This window comes from Lepisma saccharinum, chromosome 5 (genome assembly GCF_977018435.1).
Source record: "Lepisma saccharinum chromosome 5, izLepSacc3.1, whole genome shotgun sequence".
In the NCBI taxonomy this organism is placed as follows: Eukaryota; Metazoa; Arthropoda; class Insecta; order Zygentoma; family Lepismatidae; genus Lepisma; species Lepisma saccharinum.
This window is the reverse complement of record NC_139233.1, coordinates 31,838,598-31,859,047: the sequence shown is the minus strand read 5'-3', so window position 1 is coordinate 31,859,047 and position 20,450 is coordinate 31,838,598. Positions and strand designations below refer to the sequence as shown.

At 41.9% G+C, this 20,450-nt stretch overlaps 1 protein-coding gene across 4 annotated transcripts in view; it reads left to right on the top strand.

The window, feature by feature from the left end:
- The window catches only part of Afg3l2 (AFG3 like matrix AAA peptidase subunit 2), a 78,368-nt gene extending 62,860 nt beyond the window's left edge, over positions 1 to 15,508 (top strand). For all 4 annotated transcript variants that reach the window (XM_083122404.1, XM_083122406.1, XM_083122403.1 and 1 more), the window contains exon 14: positions 14,852 to 15,508. In XM_083122404.1, the coding sequence (XP_082978530.1) occupies positions 14,852 to 15,079 (228 nt within the window). In that variant the 3' untranslated portion in view covers positions 15,080 to 15,508. The remainder of the gene's footprint in view (positions 1 to 14,851) is intronic.
- The last annotated feature ends 4,942 nt before the right edge of the window (positions 15,509 to 20,450 follow it).

Here is a 20,450-nt window from a genome sequence, read left to right as displayed (position 1 = left end):
TTTTTTAAAATGAACTCACCAGAAGTTTTTATCATCGTATTGGAGATGCGTTCTTCCTGCAGGTTTGAATATGATCCTTTAGGGTGCTGTCGTCTGCCTGCCTTCACACCTAACCTTAACAAGGCCCTTATTTTCCATCCTTGTGACTTGGATTTTCAAGACTTAAGAAGGTTTCAGACCGAAGGGACACGCGATACATGTTGATTGGAATGGGCCAATCAACAGCAACGTTTCACACCGTAGCGACACAAAAGGCCGCACAAACCTAATCTTCAGGCGACACGGTGTGAAATCTCCCTTATTAGGCCACTGTCATTGTCACCTCGAAGTAGTAGCTCTTGTTGACTACAGAAAAAATTATCCTCAACCGGTGATAATGCTCCTCAGTTTTCTTCTCCCTCCTATATTTTCTGTGCTTGTTCACTATACAGGCAACACCTTACGATTTGATATACACAGGACATGTACTATGTAGACATTTTAACGAAAAATCGGTTGAAGTAAAGGATGACTAGGTGGCTCAGTTGGTAGAACCCTGATTTGGATCCTGGAAGAGCCTGCAATTTCCGCCTAAAATGTCTACATATGCAACATCTTCCTGCTTTCTCTTCTCGACATTCATAAAATTTTCGGCTGTCTCTTTATGATAGTTAAGTGTTTGAATGTGTTTCGAACCCAGTAGGCTTAAACAAAAGTATTTTTTTATATCATGAAATTCTCAGACTGCATATACGAAATTTAGTTCTGGCAAAACTAAATCATCACTCAAAACTTTGATTTTCAGTTGATCTATGCAGTTTATTTCTGTTTTAATATCCGGTACTGATGAAATATTCACTTGAGAGAAGAGAGAGAGAGAGAGGCATTCATCTCCTCGGCCCTCGAACCGAAGTAGCACCACACTGAGGCCCGGAAGTTCTGCTGTCGTCAATGTCTTCATTTTCGAATCACTATATCTTATAAAGCAATCAGAGGACGCTGACTGATCTGATCACCAATCGACTGTATGAATTGTCACACTTACCTCTGAAATCTCATTAACCGATGCTTTGTACAGATCAATCGAAAAATTGAATCCGCGTATTTATATCTTCATTATATTGTAGAACGTTCCGCAGATAAAACGATTCGTTAATATTGCCAGTAGTTGACTCCTTCTCTCATTCAAGAACGTACCCTCTCCCGCCTTCCAGAGATTAGAAATTACAACGAATTGCCCTACGTGTGGCGCTACCTTTGTTGTGCAGCTTCCAAATGCTGACAAGTCTCTACATAGTCTTCAAGTGCGCTGAGACAACACCGAAAGCGCAAGAAAAGTGTTCGTGCAATATTATCAACAACAGGGTTATAGAACATTCTCCGTCTTGCCTCGATACTTGTCTATCTCCTTAAATCATCGTCACATTATTCAAAAAGCCAAAAACCTAATTTTATCTAGTGTAAAATAAAAAAAATCCTGGGGGGCTCGAGCCACCTCAACCCTAGCTTGGATACGTGCTATTAACAATAACAGGGTTATAGAACATTCTCCATCTTGTCTCGATAATTATTTCTCCCAAATTATCATGACATTATTCAAGAAGCCAAAATCCTAATTTTATCTAGTGTAAACAGAAAAAAAATCCTGAAGGGGGGCTCAAGCCTCCTGATTCCCACCTTGGATACGTGCTATTGACAATAATAGGGTTATAGAACACTATCCGTCTTGTCTCGATATTTATTTCTCTCAGATTTATACATTTATTATCTTCACATTATTCAAGACGCCAAAAATCTAATTTTATCTAGTGTAAATTTAAAAATTTCCTAAGGGGGGGGGGGGGGCTCGAGCCACCTCATCCCCACCTTGGCTACATGATATTAATAATAACAGGGGTATAAAACATGCTCCGTCTTGCCTCGATAATTATCTCTCTCCTTACATTATTTTCACATTATTTAAGAAGCCAAAAACCTAATTTTATCTAACGTAAACTGAAACATTTCCTGGGGAAAGGGTCGAGCCCCCTGTGCCCCATCTTGGATACGTGCTTTTATCACTAACAGGGTTACGGAACATTCTCCGTCTTGCCTCGATAATTATTTCTTTCCTTAAATTATTGTCACATTATTTTATTTCACACCACAAGAAACCAAAAACCTCATTTTATCTAGTGTAAACCTAAAACTTTCGGGGGGGGCTCGAGCCCCCTAAGCCCCCCCTCTGGATACGTGCCTGGCCCCTTGGTCTTCATAAGAAGTTATAAGTCTTCACGATTGGTCCTGATCTATATAAGCTCTCCAGGAGCTTTCGGGCTGAAAGTGGAAAGGACCTAAGGAAATGACAAAAATACACAGCAGTAGTGACAGCGAAAAAGTACGGAGAATACTTAATATACTCATAAAATAACTTCATGACTAGATTTTGGTTTATTTTCTGTGACATGGTTGGACCCCCTTTGTTTCCCCTGCGCCAGAGAAAAACTAGTCGTAAATCTTGAGATATCAGAACCACAGATAAAGTAGGACTGCCCCTGAGTACCCAAGCCTTTCCCTCTTGCCTGACTAGTGTTGCCCACGAGACGAGACATGTCCCGTCTCGTCTTGTGTCTCGTCTCGAAAACGAGACGAGACGAGACTGACCACCTGTCTCGTCTCGTTTTCGAGACGATACCAGACAGCTCGTGAAAAGTCTCGTCTTGTCTCGAAAGTCTCAAAAAATATATAAACAAAATAACTAATCAATTGCAAATATTTGGGCTTCCCCGTGGCGCAGTGATAGCGTCGTCGCCTTGTAATCAAGGGGTCCCGTGTTCGATACCCGGTGGAGGCACGTAGTGGTTCGGATCCCACTTTAAACTGTAGGTCCAGTCCCGATTAGCCTTACTGTGCATAAAGTGGACTTAAAACAGTAAATCAGCAGCAAATATTTATTTATTCGGAATAAAGCATTTCCTTTGGAAACCCAAATCAGCTTCTATTACATGAAAAAAGATCTGTAAAATTCCCCCTCGAAAAATCCTAATCCGTCACACGTTGTCCGTACGAATTTGCCAGACTTTAGCATCATATCCCAGCTATCTTAACTTACAAAATTCCTACCCTAAGAGTTCTCTTCCATTCATCCTTGCGCAAAACGATCCGGAGGTAGTCACTGCCATTGTTTAATACGGCCCTGTTCCAGCCATACTGGCGACAATCGCCATAAAACTTCTCGCCCAAACAGACCCTTCTTTAATTTGCGACCCTTTTCTCAAAATCCACAGCAGCCTCGAGTGCTGGTTGCAAAGATTTCGTACTAAAAACCTAGGTAAAGGTAAATTTCCAAGTGCATATAGCGCAGTGCCATTTACAGGATGTGGGAGAAAGGTCATTTTGGAGGCGAAGTGATCAGCACCACACTCCGGCCGCTTTTGCCGTCCAGGATTGCCCCCATGCACCTATTGATATGAGATTGGGAGCCCCGGAGCTGTTTTATGCTGGGACCATCCGACATTTATTCATCCACTCTGGGAATCGAACCCGGGTCTCCCGCCTGGCAATCAGACGCCCTAACGACTACACCACCGCGGCTCTAAAAACCTAGTAAAAAGCTTAGATACTCTACTTTGACGTAACGAACATAAAATTGCCTAAAGTCGTAGGAGTAATAAGCGATTTGCGACAGCAACAAGTGTAGCTTGGAAATGAACCCTCAGTAATAAATGCATCCTTCCGATCGGAAGCGACTCGACCGACGAGCGGCACGGGTTGCTTTGTCGCTTGCGTGACGTTCGTACTGGCCCGTTTTCTAATAGCGTGCATAGTGTTGCGTCTGTCTGTTGGTAGTGAATTCACAGTGAAAGCTTGCTTATAGACTAAGGGAGATTTCACATCCAAGCGACCCGTAACACGTGTCGCTTCAGGATTTCACCAATCGAACGCAGGTTTGTGCGGCCTGCCATGCCCCTACGCTGTAAAACATTGCTGTTGATTTGCTCGTTCCAAAGCGACATTTGTCGCGTGTCGCTTGTCACTCCGGTCTGAAAGATCCGTAAAGGAGCTTGTCGCTTTGGTGCGAAAACTCTGTTCCGCTTGTTGCCTGTTGCTTCATCCTGAAAGCTATCTTGGGGTAATTTCACACCGAAGCGACAAGCGACACGTATAATTCACACCGAAGCGACAAGCGACAAAATCCCCTTCAGTCTGAAGGAAAACATTCACCCCGCATCCGTGAACAACGGACTGAAGCGTCAAGAGATACGTGCAGCTTTTCGTGTGTCTTCTGTTCGAAAGGTTGCATTGACTACTGAAAGTTCGCTTCCAAGCGACTCGTGTCGCTTGTCGCCTGTAACTTTGGTGTGAAATCTTCTTCACAGGAAACTTTTCGAACCGAAGCGATATAAGAAGTTGCACGTCTCGCTTGTCGCTTGCATGTTGTTCTGCTTAGGCCGTTTTCTGGATACCGTGTATCGTCGCGAGGGTTGTTATCCGCGCATGCGCGGTGAATGCTTGCTTATAAACTGAAGTGTCCCTGTTGTTCGTTGTTGCAGTGTTTATACTTCCGTGTCGCTTGTCACATTCAACAAGCCACAGGAGAGAAGCGACAAGCAACATGTCTCGCTTGGAAACGAACTCTCAGTAAACGTAACTTTCCGAACCGAAGCACCACGTGTCTCTTGTCGCTTGCGTGTCGCTCAAATTGGGTCGTGTTCTTAATATCGAGCGTAGAATCGCCTCGATCTGTTGATACTGCCCGTGCGGTGAATACTTTTATCATAGACGGAACGGAAGGAGATCCTGTCGCTTGTCACTTCAGTGTAAACCCCCTATGGCTTGTCGCCTGTCGCGTGTTCCTTCTGTCTGAAAGCTCCTTACGTGTACGATGGATAAAGAGTGGATGCAGAAAAGTAAGGCAGATTCTATACACTATCTAGCTATTGATAATCAACAAACTTTATTTGAAATACTCATGTTCTTATGATTAAGGAATCATATTTATTTTCACTATACAGTGAGCAAAGTGATTTAAGGTTTAAGCCATTTTCGAGAATAATATTTTGTCATGTCTCCCAGTTTTAGCTTTTGTTGGTATAATATCCTGCATTAATTTTCGAGCCGAGACGAGACAGACCAAAGTCTCGTCTCGTGGGCAACACTATCCCTGACTGAAGGTGGTAGTCTGTAAGCGCTCCCACACCATCCAATCCCTTTGTAGGAACGAGGGATTGGATGGTGTGGGAGCGCTTACAGACGCTCATTGTGGCACAAGCTGTTTCCTGCAGAATGAGTGATGGGACAGGGACATCAAAGCCTGTCACGGAGAATACTTTTGAGAGGATTCAGTCAAGAACGATTAACAGTTTTAGCTGTAAAGTTGCCTCCCGTTCCCACCCCAGTCCAAGGGCGAAGTATATAGTTTTCCAAGAACTCGTAGGAAGCAATTTATCCCCTATTTATTTGTGGCTAAATCGATGTGCCTAAGATGGATCACCTAGCTTTAGATGCGCAGTAAAAGAATTCGCGCAATCCTGTGTACTGTATACACGCTGAGAACTTGGGAAGTGCGGGCCTTTTGCTGGATGTAACAAACGTGCGGAGAGCTCCTCTCGTTAAAGCCCTGTTGTTGCAGCCCTTAATGAGCCCTATCGATCGCCCTTCGAGCAGAAACCGCCTCTCTTGTCGGCTAAGTTAATTGTGCCCCTGTTTCATTAATTTTCGGCCACCGGGTCAACTTGTTAGGGCGAGGGGGATCCTACAACAAGGACGTGAAACGTAACGGTGCCGCATTGTGTTGCTCGTTTTCAGGATGGAAATGTTTGTTGTTTTGTACCCGAGCATGTGTCGAGTTGGATCATGACCGATTATTTATCTTTCCACTCTACGATTAAGGGAGATTTCACACCCAAGCGACAGGCGACACATGTCGCTTGGGAACTAGCCAATCAGCAGGAACGTTTTGCACAAGCCTGCGTTTGATCGGTAAAACCCTTGTGTCGCCCGTCGCTTAGGTGTGAATTCTCCCTAATGGTGACTGCAACAGTAAGCACATTTTATTTTACGTCGCTTTTCTTCCACTGTTGGCTACTCGCGACGATGAAGAGTAGTGATTAGATTATATTGACGAAAGGGTACACACAAACAACACATATGCCCAGTTTTACCATGTGTTCTCTTTCCCCGGATGTGTCCTCTTTTTAGGGAGAACACACCGGATCAACACGCGACACATGCCGCGTGTCGCTTCGGTCTGAAATCTGCCTTAGATAAGGCGGATCCGGATAAAGAATAGGGATGGCCCAATCCGGATAATTTTCTATCCGATATTTGGAATGACCGGGTATCCGGACAGTGTTATCCTTTTTACAGGCTATCCACATATTATTTTATTCGTCATTTTGTTTCACTGTACGGATTTTCTACAAATCCTTCATCAAATCTTTACTATTCGGATTATCCATTGCATTCGAAACAGATATAGAATAATTTGAAATCCGGATTTTGAGTCCATCCCTAATAAAGAGCGTCCAGGCGGAATTTCTTTTTAGAGCAAAAAAATGTCCGGGTTTTATACAAACCCGTAACAAAGAAATTTTAAATGAGCTTAGTAAGTCACATGCTCGCTAGATGGCACGCTAGTTTGAATACGATCATCGCTAAAATTTATACTGAAACACCGTCGACGTTCACCGATGGGCCGAAATCAGGAATCTACACAAACTGTCTCTCACGTCGCGTAAGCTCGTACTCGAATGTTTATCTTTTAATGCATATACATTCATCTGAACTTCGTAATCTGTAGCGTCCAGTTCATTTAGCGCGCTTTGTTGCACTTTTATAGTTGCATTAGAAAATAGAAATTCGGAAACGAAAATGTAAGTTTACAGATAAACCTAAAACTGGTGCATTTTCTTTCGAAAATTAAAAATAAATAAACAATATGATGTCCTCTTTTTACACTTCATAAAATATGGTAACCATGCCCAGGCAGGGATTCGAACCCGGAATGTTCGGCGAGGAGCCGACTGCACACTTTCCCGTCATTCTATGGACCGAGCGAATGAAAACAAGTCCTCTGCGCAAGTAGAAGTAGAGAGCTCGACCAATGAACGCGCGAGGCTGTGAAGGGGATAACGCGGGTACAGCTATCAGCCGTTTTCAGCATCGCGCACTGCTTTGCTCGACAGATTCCCGAGACAAAGTGTAGTTTGTTTTAATCTCAAAAGTGTAATCGTTGCGAGTCTCATATTTTTCTGATTTTTTCCTAACTTTTCGCTTCTTTAGGCTAACAGACACATGTCAATTACGAAATTGATGAAGTATCACACTCAGGGTCGAGATTCGATCCTGGAACGTTCGCAAGTTGACCACCAGAGAGGCACCAGTCATTGTAACTAAAAACCTTAACTCTGTAGGGTGTCTACCAGTCTGGAAATCATGGAAAAGTCCGGAAACTACTTTTTTCATAAAAAAAAAAGTCATGGAAATGTCAGGGAAATTTACTGTATTTCTGGAAAACTAAATATGCTGACCAAGGCAGTAATTTATTTTATTAAAAACATAAACTAAACTAGACCTTCTAGCAAGGTCTTCTTCAGACTCTGTATCAAGTACAAAAGTAACAAGATACAAAAACAGGGCATTATATATACACAAACATTACTCCCTCCAGACTATTTAGAAAGTTTGTTTGGAACTTTCTAGCAGGTGACTTTCACTTTCCAACTTTACTTTCACCTAAAAGGCTAAACACAATTACTTCAATATAGAATGTGGTTGGACTTTTAATCTCACGCTCTTTTCCCTTCATTTTTCTTCCTTCTCCTCTCCACTTTCTCTCTTGCCCTTTCCACTCTTTCTAACGTCTTCTTCCATTCTTTGTTTAACTTCAAACCCCCATTCCAGTTCATTGTGTCTTCTTCACCTTTCTTCTCTATTTCCTTGGCTTCCTTCCATTTTCTCACTAGCATTCTCTTCTCCCTTCCTATCTGCTTAGCCTCATCCCACTCTATGTCATGTCCTGTTTCTCTCGTGTGTTTAAATATTGCATTTCTTTCTCTCTTAAGTCGTACATCATCCCTATGTTGTTTCAACCTGTCTTTCAGCCTCTTTTTCGTTTCTCCTATGTACACACTGTGACATTTTTAGGTGAAAGTAAAGTTGGAAAGTGAAAGTCACCTGCTAGAAAGTTCCAAACAAACTTTCTAAATAGTCTGGAGGGAGTAATGTTTGTGTATATATAATGCCCTGTTTTTGTATCTTGTTACTTTTGTACTTGATACAGAGTCTGAAGAAGACCTTGCTAGAAGGTTGAAACGTTACGTTTAGTTTATGTTTTTAATAAAATAAATTACTGCCTTGGTCAGCATATTTAGTTTTTCATAAATCATGGAAACAAGGCTTAATGGTGTTATAATGTATTTCTGGATATTTGTTGGATAAACTGTACTTCAATTTGAAATACTGAGTATCACCGGTAGTTACAGTACAATTTCGTATTAAATACTCTAGGTCATGTTTTGACAAACAAAGGGTCTACGAAGGAACTCGCGGTCAAACAACCAATTAGGCCTTTTGCTTGGGCAAGAGGCGGCAACCTCAAAAATTCGCCCTCCCCAAAGCAGCCAGCAGGGATACAGGATATTGTCAAAATAACCGTTCTGCTCTGTGAATGGACACCGGTTGCTACGACGGCGGAATCATAGTGTTTTGGTAAGCTTGGAGATCATCCACCCTCTGTAAAATAATTTTACATCGTTTCAGTATAACTAATAATAGGCGTCATTACAGGCAAATGTCTTAATATTCTAATAATTATTTAGCCGGACCTTGTGGCCGAGTGGTTTGTCCATCGCGCTGCGACGCCAAGGGTCCCGGGTTCGAATCCCGCTCGGGCTTGCTTGTTTGTGAATGTCCATTCATCAATTTCATCACTCATCAAAATCTTCGCAAATTAGCCAAGAGGCACAAAACGCGAAGTAAAATAAACTAAATCAATCAAATCGAATAATTATTTACTATGCCGGTAGTATTATATGGTTGTGAAACTTGATCTCTAACTTTAAAATAACATAAATTGAGAGTTTTTGAAAATAAAGAACTTAGGAGAATATTTGGACGTAAAAGAAATGAATAAACATAATAATGAACTGCATAAACTATATTCATTCTTTGTTGGTAATAGAAGACGTCTGGTAACCCTATATTGGAAATTTCCACTTGTAATCTTTGGGTGGTTTGGTAGATATTGGAATTAATAGAGATTTTATTACGAAAATAATAACTATAATTACGTATTATTTATGTTATAATTGTTATGACGTTTTATATATATAAAAAATGTTAACCATAAATCCTGCCATTATCAATTCTACATGTGAAGTGCATATTCTTCAAACTTTGTTAATTGGGGTTCCAAGTTTGGTTTCAGCTAAAATGTAGACACACACGTGTAAATATGTGAATTACCCTAATGGCTTTAGTCTGGTTCTTGATCTGGAAAAGTTAGGAAATTTTGTATTTTTCAAAATTGTAGACACCCTGATATTGCATGTCCAGTTAGAAATGTTGGGATCCGGTTCATGTTTCCTAAACTACGACCCTTAACGGATTACATTGGGATTGCTTCCCGAAACTCCGAGATTAACACGCCAAGTAGTTGTCCCCAGAAGTGGATTTTGCTGTATAGATAATAATACGCATTCATTCCGCCACCCGGTTTCCCAGGTCTCTGCACATGCAGCTGTCGTGCAGTGTCTCATCTGGAGGGATCCGTGCGATGACGTAATTTGATTAGCGCTGAAGGCGCGAGAGGGGTTGGGGAAGTATGTACAAACAACCTGTTGACCCCGTGTCTGCGTTGCGTCGCGTATAGAAGGAGCTCTCTCTCCCTCTAGGTTTCTTAACTTCCGACCGTCAGGGAGAGCTTTACTGAAATGGAGTAATGAATTTCAGCATTCGAAGTTGGTATCGAGTCTCCCTTTTCGCACAACGCGAGGACAACCCTGCATTCTACCGTCACCGGGGGAGAATGCTTTTATTGTTAGTTTAGGCTACTTAGGTATAGTTCTCTTAGCATAAATAATACATGTGCAGTATGTTTATGTTAAGTGAACGAAACCTAATAACGTAGGCATTTCTCGTATAACATCAGAACCGAACGCAAGTTCTGCGAAAGAGGATATACGTCGGTAGCAATGGCTGGCCCAGTGCTGCCATAACCAGAAAGCATAATATCCCTTTTAAAGATGTAAAATTTCAATTTTCCCTTCATAGAAAAATTGAAGTCGCAATTACAATACTTTATTGTAGTAGTAGAATTGTGGCAGCGACTAATGTCAACCGTGTCTCAGAAAGCACTACTTCTTAGAAATATTAGGATTTATTGAGTTGATGAAAATGGGAGGCATTTATGGAGATTAGTACAGCAAATTGTACACTTTGCGAAAAATATGCGAAATATTAAAATTTTCACAAAATTTAGGTTTATATTTGCTGAAGTATTACAAAATTTTAAAAGTTAGAGGATGATTGGAAAGTATTGGGTTCCCAAACTGAATTTTAAGTTTCTATTTTGGTTCGTTTGTGAGGCAGTGGGGATATATTGCACAGAGAAAGAAAGAAAGATGTGTTCCACAGTTCAATCAGCAAATTTCCGTGCAATTTTAATCTTTTTCGTGAAATTTCCATTTTTTACCTAATTTAATTGCCTTCGCTGAGGGAAATTTCCCTTCATGTGGTAACACTGAGCTGGCCCACGCGAAGAGAGTGTAAGATGACATTGAACAATATGTTTTTACCGCTCCACGAAAATTGGGGAAGAAAGTACTCGATGAGAACATGGTGTACCTCTGCCTTGAGATGGTGTATAGAAGAGAACGAAACAAACCCGGAACATAATTCCAGAATTACTTTATTGTGGGACTTAATAAGAACATTCGCGCGATTATTTATAAGTAGGTCGCCTATCGTAATTGCAAACCCATTCCATTAGCACAGGGACCGGCAACTAGGAGAAAGGCAGTGAGCCATAAGGTTTTGCTAAATCCAATGTCTTACTCTTGACCACCTGTTTATTGTGAGGGGGACGGGGTTTAGGAAATAAGAAAGACCCCACTATTCTTGGGTCAGTTTGCCGTTTCTGTGTCGCAATACCTTGATCGGGCTGCACACAGAATGTAGCAGACGTCAGAATTTGACACTTCCCACTGGTTGGCGACAGCGCGTTCGTTCTCCAATCGTTGGCAGATGGCGCAGCTTGTTCCGCATAGAGACTGTGAACCAGTGCGACGTGGTTGCATTCATTCAGGATACAGTTTCGTATTTCGAAGATTTAGTGTGTCGAAACGAGGCGTCAAGCAGAAAAGCCGAGAAAAGTTATTTCTTCCAATGGCCTCTCTGCGGTGTATTGTCAGTATTTAGAGACGAGACATTAAGGATGTGATTCACACCATCTTGATGAAATGTTTTCCATTTTTTTTTATCTGATTGAGTATCGGTAAATGTTATATCGGTATATGCAATATTTACGTAACAGGATGTCCTAATTTCTGAATGACGCATATTCAAACAAAACGGTGCCCATCCTGACGCTTTCCGCAATCACCCCACGGTGAATGCTGCGACAGTTCCTTTAATGAAAGTCACGTACGCTTTCTCCCTTATTTTCATTCCGTTGTTCTCCCCCGACGTGTTTAACGTAATGGTAGAAATAGGTTATGTGCATGAATCCAACCAACAACAAACAATGTTGTAGTGACGAAAATGTAATGTTACACAACTTTTGTTCGTAAATTTGCTATTTTGAAATCTCTGGAAGATAGCAAGAAATATATTTTTGTGCATGTAAAACCGGAGTTCAGGCAAAAATGGATCCACGAGAGTAATTCTGAAAGATCGTTGGTCAAATCAACCCCCTCCCTCCCCAGCCAAATCCTCGAAATGTGAAAGTAGCGAGTTCTGAAGTCTCTCCCTCACCACCCTTCCCGTGCCTTCTTCATTCCGAACACAGCCATCGTCCGCTCGGATTGATAGCAATTACCTTTAACAGATCACGCCCATAACGCGGCCCATGTTTTGATCGCCGCGTCGGATCAAAGCTCTTCCTGCGCCCTCCTCGTGCGACGGTGTGGGTGAATGATTAGCGTTCATTTGCAGAGGTCGACCTGTTCCAACAAGGCCTATTTGCTCGCAGACAATGTCCAATTTGTAACTCAGCCCGCCGTTCGGGGCCAGAGAGGGGGTGGGGGGAGTAGCGTCCCCCCCACAAACAATTCGTTCGCTCGGTCGGTCCTCGAGGAGGATGGATCGGAAAGGGCATCTGCGTGGCGATTCCCCGCGAGTATTTAGCGACACCCAGAGGCACATTTGCCCCATGGAATTTTAGTTTCGATGGAGCGGGGAGGGGGGGTTAGGGATGTCGCTTCAGATTCTGACATCGAGGTCAGTGGGGGTTTTCCATTTCTGAATTCGCATTGAATTGTGACTTTGCTATGGATCAGTCGGTAGAGCACAGTGATTTATCTACGCACCCCAACAGCCCCATTTTTTCACAAACTCTCAATCTATGGTCACTTTGGCTCTACATTTATCCCAACCCCCTAAATACGAAGTTAACCCCCCACCCTGGTAGAAGTACTGAACAAACCCCCTTCAGGTAGACCTGACCATGACGAGAGATACCTACCTGGATTCTAGGAGTGGATGATCTCAGGTGGAGTTTTTGTCGTTAGACGTATATGAGCTCGCTCAGACTCGAATCAATCTGTACCGGGGGGATAGAGGCGGGCAGTCCGTTGTGCTGATCCCAACACCTCCAGTAGGGCCAATTTTGAGAATGTATGATTGAGTTACATTCTCCTGTGTACAGAAAGATGATTTACGGGATTCGAACCCACGACCAACCGATTGCAAACGGACCTCCATTTCCACACTCCCTGTGCATAGGAAATAGTTGTAAAACTTACCAATAATGAAAATCAGGTAAAAAGTGGGTGATATAGTTGTTTTGGGCATGCAGCTTCCAAGATGTTGCAGTTTGTATAGCAGACGCACAATACCCTCGTTTGCCTACTTGTTTTAATAGGTCGGTTTTAACACTTTGTACACATCACAATACAGAGACCACCTCCCCGATGGTGTAGTGGTAACGTTGTCACCTTGTAATCAAGGGATCCCAGGTACAATACCAGGTTGAGACATGTAGAGGTTTGGATCCCACTTTAAGACTGTAGATCAGTTCCAATTAGCCTGTCTGTAGATAAAGCGGACTTAAAAACAGAACTTCAAGCATAATATGGGAAAAAGTTACTTAACAAAAACAAAGTTTATACAAGTCCCATGCAATAAATTAATGTGTGTTACTTTGATACTAATTCACAATGAATACAGAGACCAACGACTTACGAAGAACTAAGCATATTCCAGGTGACGACAAATCTCAGTACCTATTATGAAGGTTGTAGAGGAACACTCAAATGTGGACAAAATGTAGGATACAGAGGATTGACCTGCTTGGGGTCCAGTCCTCAGAACCTTGTTAGCCTGAAAGCCTGAATTTCCCATGGTGTGCTATGTGCAAGAGAAGTTGTCATGTGAGTACCTATCGAAACGATTACTCTGTACACTCCCTTCGCATCTGTACGATGGTGGATTAATGACCCCCTCATGGACAGACAACCTACTAGAAACTAGATTCATCAAACTTTTAGGATATTGTCTCCATGAAAAATCAAAAGGATTGGGAGATTACCAATTGCTCTAATGTTAATCAATTTTTTTAAAGACTTTATTTGAGGTGTTCGTGCCCTATCCTCCTCCTCAATCTATCCATGCTTTTATTGTAACCGAGCTCATGGATATCCAACTGGCTAGCAATGTCACCTTTCTTAGGAGAGTTCCTGGGTTCGATTCCCAGTAGTGGGGGTTCCAAATTTTTGCTGGTAAAGCAACATTGAGGAGCTACTTTAAAATAAGAAGTTTTGGTCTTTGGACGAGAAATTCGGAAAACAAAGGTGATGAGATTTTGATTCACTGACCACGTGTCACTCAATGAAGGATGCATTTCAGGCCTTGGCCCTCGAAAGGCTGTTGCACCATTGTACTCTGTATTGAAACACTGGCCAGGTGGTTTCTTTGTCCCCCATTTCAACACACCAAATTCCTACAATTACAGGGCCTCCCCGATGGCGCAGTGGTAGTGTCGTCGCCTTGTAATCAAGGGGCCATGGGTTCGATACCCGGTGGATGCACATAGTGGTTTGTATTCCACTTTAAACTGTAGGTCCAGTCCCGATTAGCCTTACTGTGCATAAAATGGACTTAAATCACCAAATCAAATCAACAACAAATCCTACAATTACAGTAATAAATCATGATAATAAATTAAAGACTACAGATCCCTTAAACTTTCATAACTCTGTGTGTGAATTAAGTGTTTGGAATTTATAAACATGTATATGAAAGGAATTCTTGCTGGTCTCTGAGGTGGAGTTGTCAGCCTAACATGCTACAAAACCAGAAGTCCCAGGTTCCAGTTCTAACCCTGGTTAAAGCATGGATGTATTATTGTATTTGTTCCATTGCCCATTTCATCAGTTCATTATCCTTATCACAGTTCACTCAAGAGGTAGGAAATTGACATAAAATAGCTGAAATAGAAAGAAAAGAATTATAACACTTTTTGAGCTGTTTAGTTTTGCTGACGAAGTTTCCAGACTGATGACAAGTGTTTCCCTCGGGTAGTCATGCTAGAATTGATAAAGCATAATAATAAAGTCATTCACACAGTCATCCGCACATAAAAATAAACAGGTATACTAAAAGGGAGGAATACTCCTCCCACCATATGGTGGCCATCATGAAAAATTTACATTTGTTTGTTCTGTTCTTGCAGATAGCGGAGCGTCTGTTGAAACAGGAAATTCTGAGTCGGGATGACATGATCGAGCTGCTAGGAAAGCGACCGTTCCCGGAGAAGTCCACCTACGAGGAATTTGTGGAAGGAACGGGTTCTTTCGAGGAAAACACGGAACTCCCGGAGGGTCTTAAGGATTGGAACCAGAACAGGGAAGAAGAAAAGGCAAAAGGCGAAAAGGATCCTAATAAGGAAGTCACACCGTGAATCCTCTGAACCTCATGTGGACATGTAGTGAATCTTTAGCGCAGTCAGTGAGGTCAGGTGAAGTGAAGACGGAGTATGTGTGGCATGTGAAAGGAAAGAGATGCAGATCCTACTCTTAAGAAGGGAAACCGAGAGACTAGCAACTATGGTATGGTTCAAAATTGTGGTAGCAAGCATTCGCTTTTGGTGTGATGTCTACTCCAGCAGAGAATGAACTTTCTTTTGTGAAATTTTACCAAGGCATTTGACAAGTTCTTAACATAAATTATGGTACACAAATGAACATTTTTCATTGTAATAAAGTAACTTCTTTATCTGAAGAGGAAAAATGAATATGTAAATGTTTGCTGTACATATATATACATATATAGTATAAAGAGAATATGGGTGAATGATGCATTCATCATTGCAAAAATAAATTGATTTTTTGAATATTTTTTGTTGTCTACACAGAATACTACTTGAAAATCATCTTAAAACATTTCTTTCTGTTGTGAGAATATTTTGTGGCAGTAAAAAGTGATGTGCTTGTATTATTTTATATATAGTAAAATGCTTCAACTAGTCAAGTCAAACAGACAAGGCATGGATGAAAGTTTTTATGGATTACATTGCAGTTTCCTTATTTTTTGTTACCAATGGTGACAGTAATGGAAAAAAAAGCATGCCCGTAACTGTTGAATTGTGTGCTACAATCAACATTTACTTCTTTTTCTTAGATCTCTGACTGCATTCTTGCTGTGTAAGTACTTGTATATTTTCTGGATATTTTTAAGAAAAGAATATACATTGAATCTTCCTTGGTATGTCTATTGCATTAACTAGTATACAGACTCCTGTTTGTACTTGTAAAATTTACTATAATAAGTGAGTTGAGTTGTTGTTTTAAGTCCACTTTATGTACAGAGAGACTAATCAGGACTGGACCTACAGTTTAAAGTGGGATCCAAACCACTATGGGCCTCTGCTGGGTATCAATCCCGGGACTCCTTGATTACATAACCACTATGCCACTGGGGAGGCCCTATACATATTTGAATTATACGACACTTCTTATACAAATATTCAATGAACGCCAGTGACGACAATTAGGGCAACCAAAATCCATGTAATTTCAGGAAAAAATTATAAAATTCAAGGTTCTTATCAGCTAAGTTCACATATATTGCCCTGGCACACTGGAAGAAGGCATAGATCTCTGCGGAAAAAATCCTAATTAAAACACACACAAAACCTTTGCAGATAGCAAAATCAAATCCTAAACGTTTTAGTCACCGATTAAGTCATGGGAACAACAACCTATCCCCTTTAAAGTAAAACATGACTCGGTACACCCAGAAGGGCCTTACAGACCTATTTAACTCCCCTCCCCCTTCTACCCTCTAATAATAGCCTCCAGATTTATGTAAAATAATGGTTGTAAATTAACCTTTGTGCATCATAGACATAGAGATGTTAGGTCTTCGTCAAATTAGATTTATCTAACTTACAGTAGCATATTTGGTCATTGTAATCTGTAATGGTGCATCCTATCGAAATAAGTATAGAATAAAGCACACAGCACCCATCCTCACGAGCAGTTTGCAAGTTATTTGAATAAATTATCTTTCATAGCATTGAAGTTATGTCAGAAAATTCTTGCCTCATAGAGCAAGTCACTGATGATGGTGGAGGTGCTCAAGGGTGGTTTCTGCCCCCAGTCATTAATTCATATCATCATATATGAGAGTGCTGGCTGAAATAGTTTGTTGATGTGAATATGGGATTTTCGGGAACCTTTAGTATTGAGTTCAAGGATGTCTAAATTATAGTTCACCAATTTTCAGCTTTATAATTTTTGCAAAGTATAAACCTAAAATGACTGGGTTAGATGTAGAATTACAGTCTTCACGGTTTCAAAACTGCATGTTAGCAACATGCTGCTTAAACACCTGAACCCCCACTACTTTCCCACCAATCCTAACATATATCAAATCAAGGCTAGGCTAATAGTCTTGAAGGGTACTCAATATTTTTTTCTATGTTTTTATTATGACCAAAATCCATTCAAAATATATGTTATTTCTGTAAACTTTAAGTACAAGGGCTAGTCAAAAAAGAATGAGAATGTTTTTTTTTTACTTACGAAATACATTAGGCAGGGTCCAGGTCGATATGTTATTTTTCGAAGTAGTCCCCATTGAGTTGTATACACTTTGCCCAACGTGTCTGCCAGTCCTGCAAGATGTGCTGGAACCCGTCTTTTGACATTGTCTTCAGAACGGCCTTTGATGAGTCGAAACGCTTGCCCCGCAGCTCCGATTTCAGACGAGGGAACAAAAAAAGTCACACGGAGCAAGATACGGGCTGTATGGAGGGTGCGGGACACATTCAATGTTTTGTCGAGCCGGATATTGAGCAACAACGTTGGAAACCTGAGGGCGTGCATTATCCTGATGTAGGCGCCAACCAGATGGATGCAGCTCAGGTCGTTTTCGACGGATGTGTTCAGCGAGGGTGGGAGGGTCTAGAGTCGAAGGTAATGACATTAATTAAAATTGCCCAGCATCTGCACCACGTTGCGTGACCTGTAGATGCCACCTGGGATCGTGGGCCACCAAGGAATGTAGCTCAAAAAGAATACAGTGATGTACAAATAGAACGGCGCCGCCATATGAGGTAAATTGGATGAGCACACACTACTTACCTGGCCCCAACTACCGCTGGCTGACTGATTCGTCGGTGGCACCCTTGGCTCATTGTTAATCGGAAGTCTGAACGACACCCCACATGCCTGGTACTGTGGCTAGAACGAGACTGTTCGTTTCCCCAAGGACTGGGTTTTTTATTCATAATTACAAACTACACTTATGTGTCATTCTTGCAGATTTGTCTCCTACGTTACTACCGTGTTGCACTTCCCTATCAGGAAGACGAACCCGGTAGGCGCTTTTTCTTTTTACAGTCAACTTGTGAATGCGGGTTCATTTCTTGCTCTCTGATTGGTTGTTGGAAAGTTACGGTGCTCTGATTGTAAGAATATCTTATTTGCGCTGTACGTTAGGTTAGGTTAGATTAGATTAGAAAGCAGCAAATTTGCGCTGAAAATAGGAAATAAGATATTCTCACAATCGGAGCACCGTAACTTTCCAACAGTCAATCCGAGAGCAAGAAATGAACCCGCATTCACAAGTTGACTGGAAATAAAAAATTCGCACCCGGTAGTGTCGAAGGAATTTCCTTGTTTAGCCAGCGGCATGCATGTTTGTTTGAATGGGTCATCCTACTGTACAGAGAGAGTGATGTATTTCATGATTTTTAAGGTTCACCCATTTTTCCTCATCAATATACAGGGTGTTTCAGAGCGATCCAGACAACTTTTTGTCGAGAACGGGAGATCGTATCAAGTTGAAACAAAAAAATGCACCACTAAGTTGGGCCCAAAGAATGCGTAGAAAGTTTTTGCAACAGCCTGAAAGGCACCCTTTGTGGTTTTAGTGAGGGGCACATGCCCCGTTCGTGCGATTTTCAAATGTGAAGGGTATGTTTGGAATGCAGATTCGGAAAGGCGGAGAAAAAATACGATTCTCATATGAAACATTTGTCTGTACCACCTACCGTTTTCCGTGTAGAAAATGATTTTGCAAAAAAAAGGAAGGTGAGCCAAATCGAGTGTACCGAGCTTAACAATTAAGATAAGTGCAGCACCATAACTGTTTCGGAAAAATCAGGACACAAGCTTTCAAACGATATGCCACATGATGACTGCGGGACTAAAAAAGGATGGAACCGTGTGACCCAAAAAAGGGGGTCTAAAGTTAGGGAAGAACTCAAAAACTTCAAATGGCAAGGGGGTCGAGTAATACCTCGTTTTAAAGGTCACAGAAAACGTGAAAAGGATGCGAACATGATTTTGTAATCCACTATCCGGTTTCAAAATGGCCACCAAAACAATTCCGATCCCTGAAGTTGGTGTTCCAAAGTGAGGAATTACGTACGTAAATAGCAAAACACAAACCCTAGATCCTGTACAAAGAATGCCAGCGGAACAGCTGTTGATTCGTAACAAGGTTTCTAAATGGTTACTGGTTCGCTACCATTGTCAGACCATGCCACCCGGCACATGTAACGTCAGTGTATTGAACGTCCGGGTGAAAGGTTTGTGGTTTCGTAGTAGTACTTGCCTCTGTGAGTGTACAACATGCAGTGAGTAGAACATCAGGTCCATTGTTTACGAGTAGGATTAAGCCCACGCGTTGGGTAGGCTGCAGTACACAACACAGCATGCTGGCCCAGTCGACAAATTACAAAGTACGCCAATTGCCGGTGCGTCCAGTTCCATTTGACTACACGTACGCTGTTCCCACTGTCTGGTTCAACAAAGGCAATCGGAAAGTACCACGGGTGGAGGTGTGACGAGCTCTCCTGCATAGGAGTCTGTTCCAGTGTGCTTCCACTGATAACGCGAATACACCCCTCCAATCTTGGTCTCATTCACCGTTGTCTGTTACAAGTGGTTGCATCGTCGAAGGCATTGTGTGTTACCTTAGGACGTTCTACAGTGCATTCCTCGCGGGTAGTGTGCATTCCTGTACTTAATTCGCAGTGGCAAATTGTTGAATGTTAACTAATAATGCCTTTCACGAACGAAGAAGCATTTGATATGCTCATGGTGTTGGGTGAGTGCCAACGAAATAGTTCTGCTGCTGCTCGTGTGTATGCTGCAAGGTATCCCGATCGGGAACATCGTTCAAGAGAAGTTTTTTCACACCCTTGCCGATCGTGTACGCAGAAGGGGCAATGTTCAGTCATCTAGCAGTCACAAACATGAACGCATTGCTCGGCCTGTTCGAGATGAGAGGTCTGCTGGTGTACTTGCAACCTTCCATCTCAATCCTCACATGAGTAACAGGCAAGTTGCTCGTGATTCTCGTGTCCGCGCAAGTACAGTGAGAAGGATTTTAAAGGATCACAGATTTCATCCGTACCACGTGTCCTTGCATCAAGAGCTACACGGAACTGATATTCAAAGCAGGCTAGACTTTTGCATGTGGTCTCAAGCTCAAGTGAATGCAAATGTTCGATTCTTTGACGAAATGTTGTGGTCTGACGAGGCTACATTTAAAAGTGATGGACAGGTAAATCGGCACAACATGCATTACTGGGCCGCCGAAAACCCACGGCGGATGCAAGAGGTTGATCATCAACGTAGATGGTCTGTGAATGTGTGGTGTGGAATCATCGGCGGACGAATAATTGGACCTCATTTTTTTCAAGCGATGCTTACGGGTGTTGTGTACCGCACATTTCTTCAAGTACAATTGTCCAGTCTTCTCGAAGACGTCCCCTTACACATCAGAACACACATGTGGCTACAACAAGATGGCTGCCC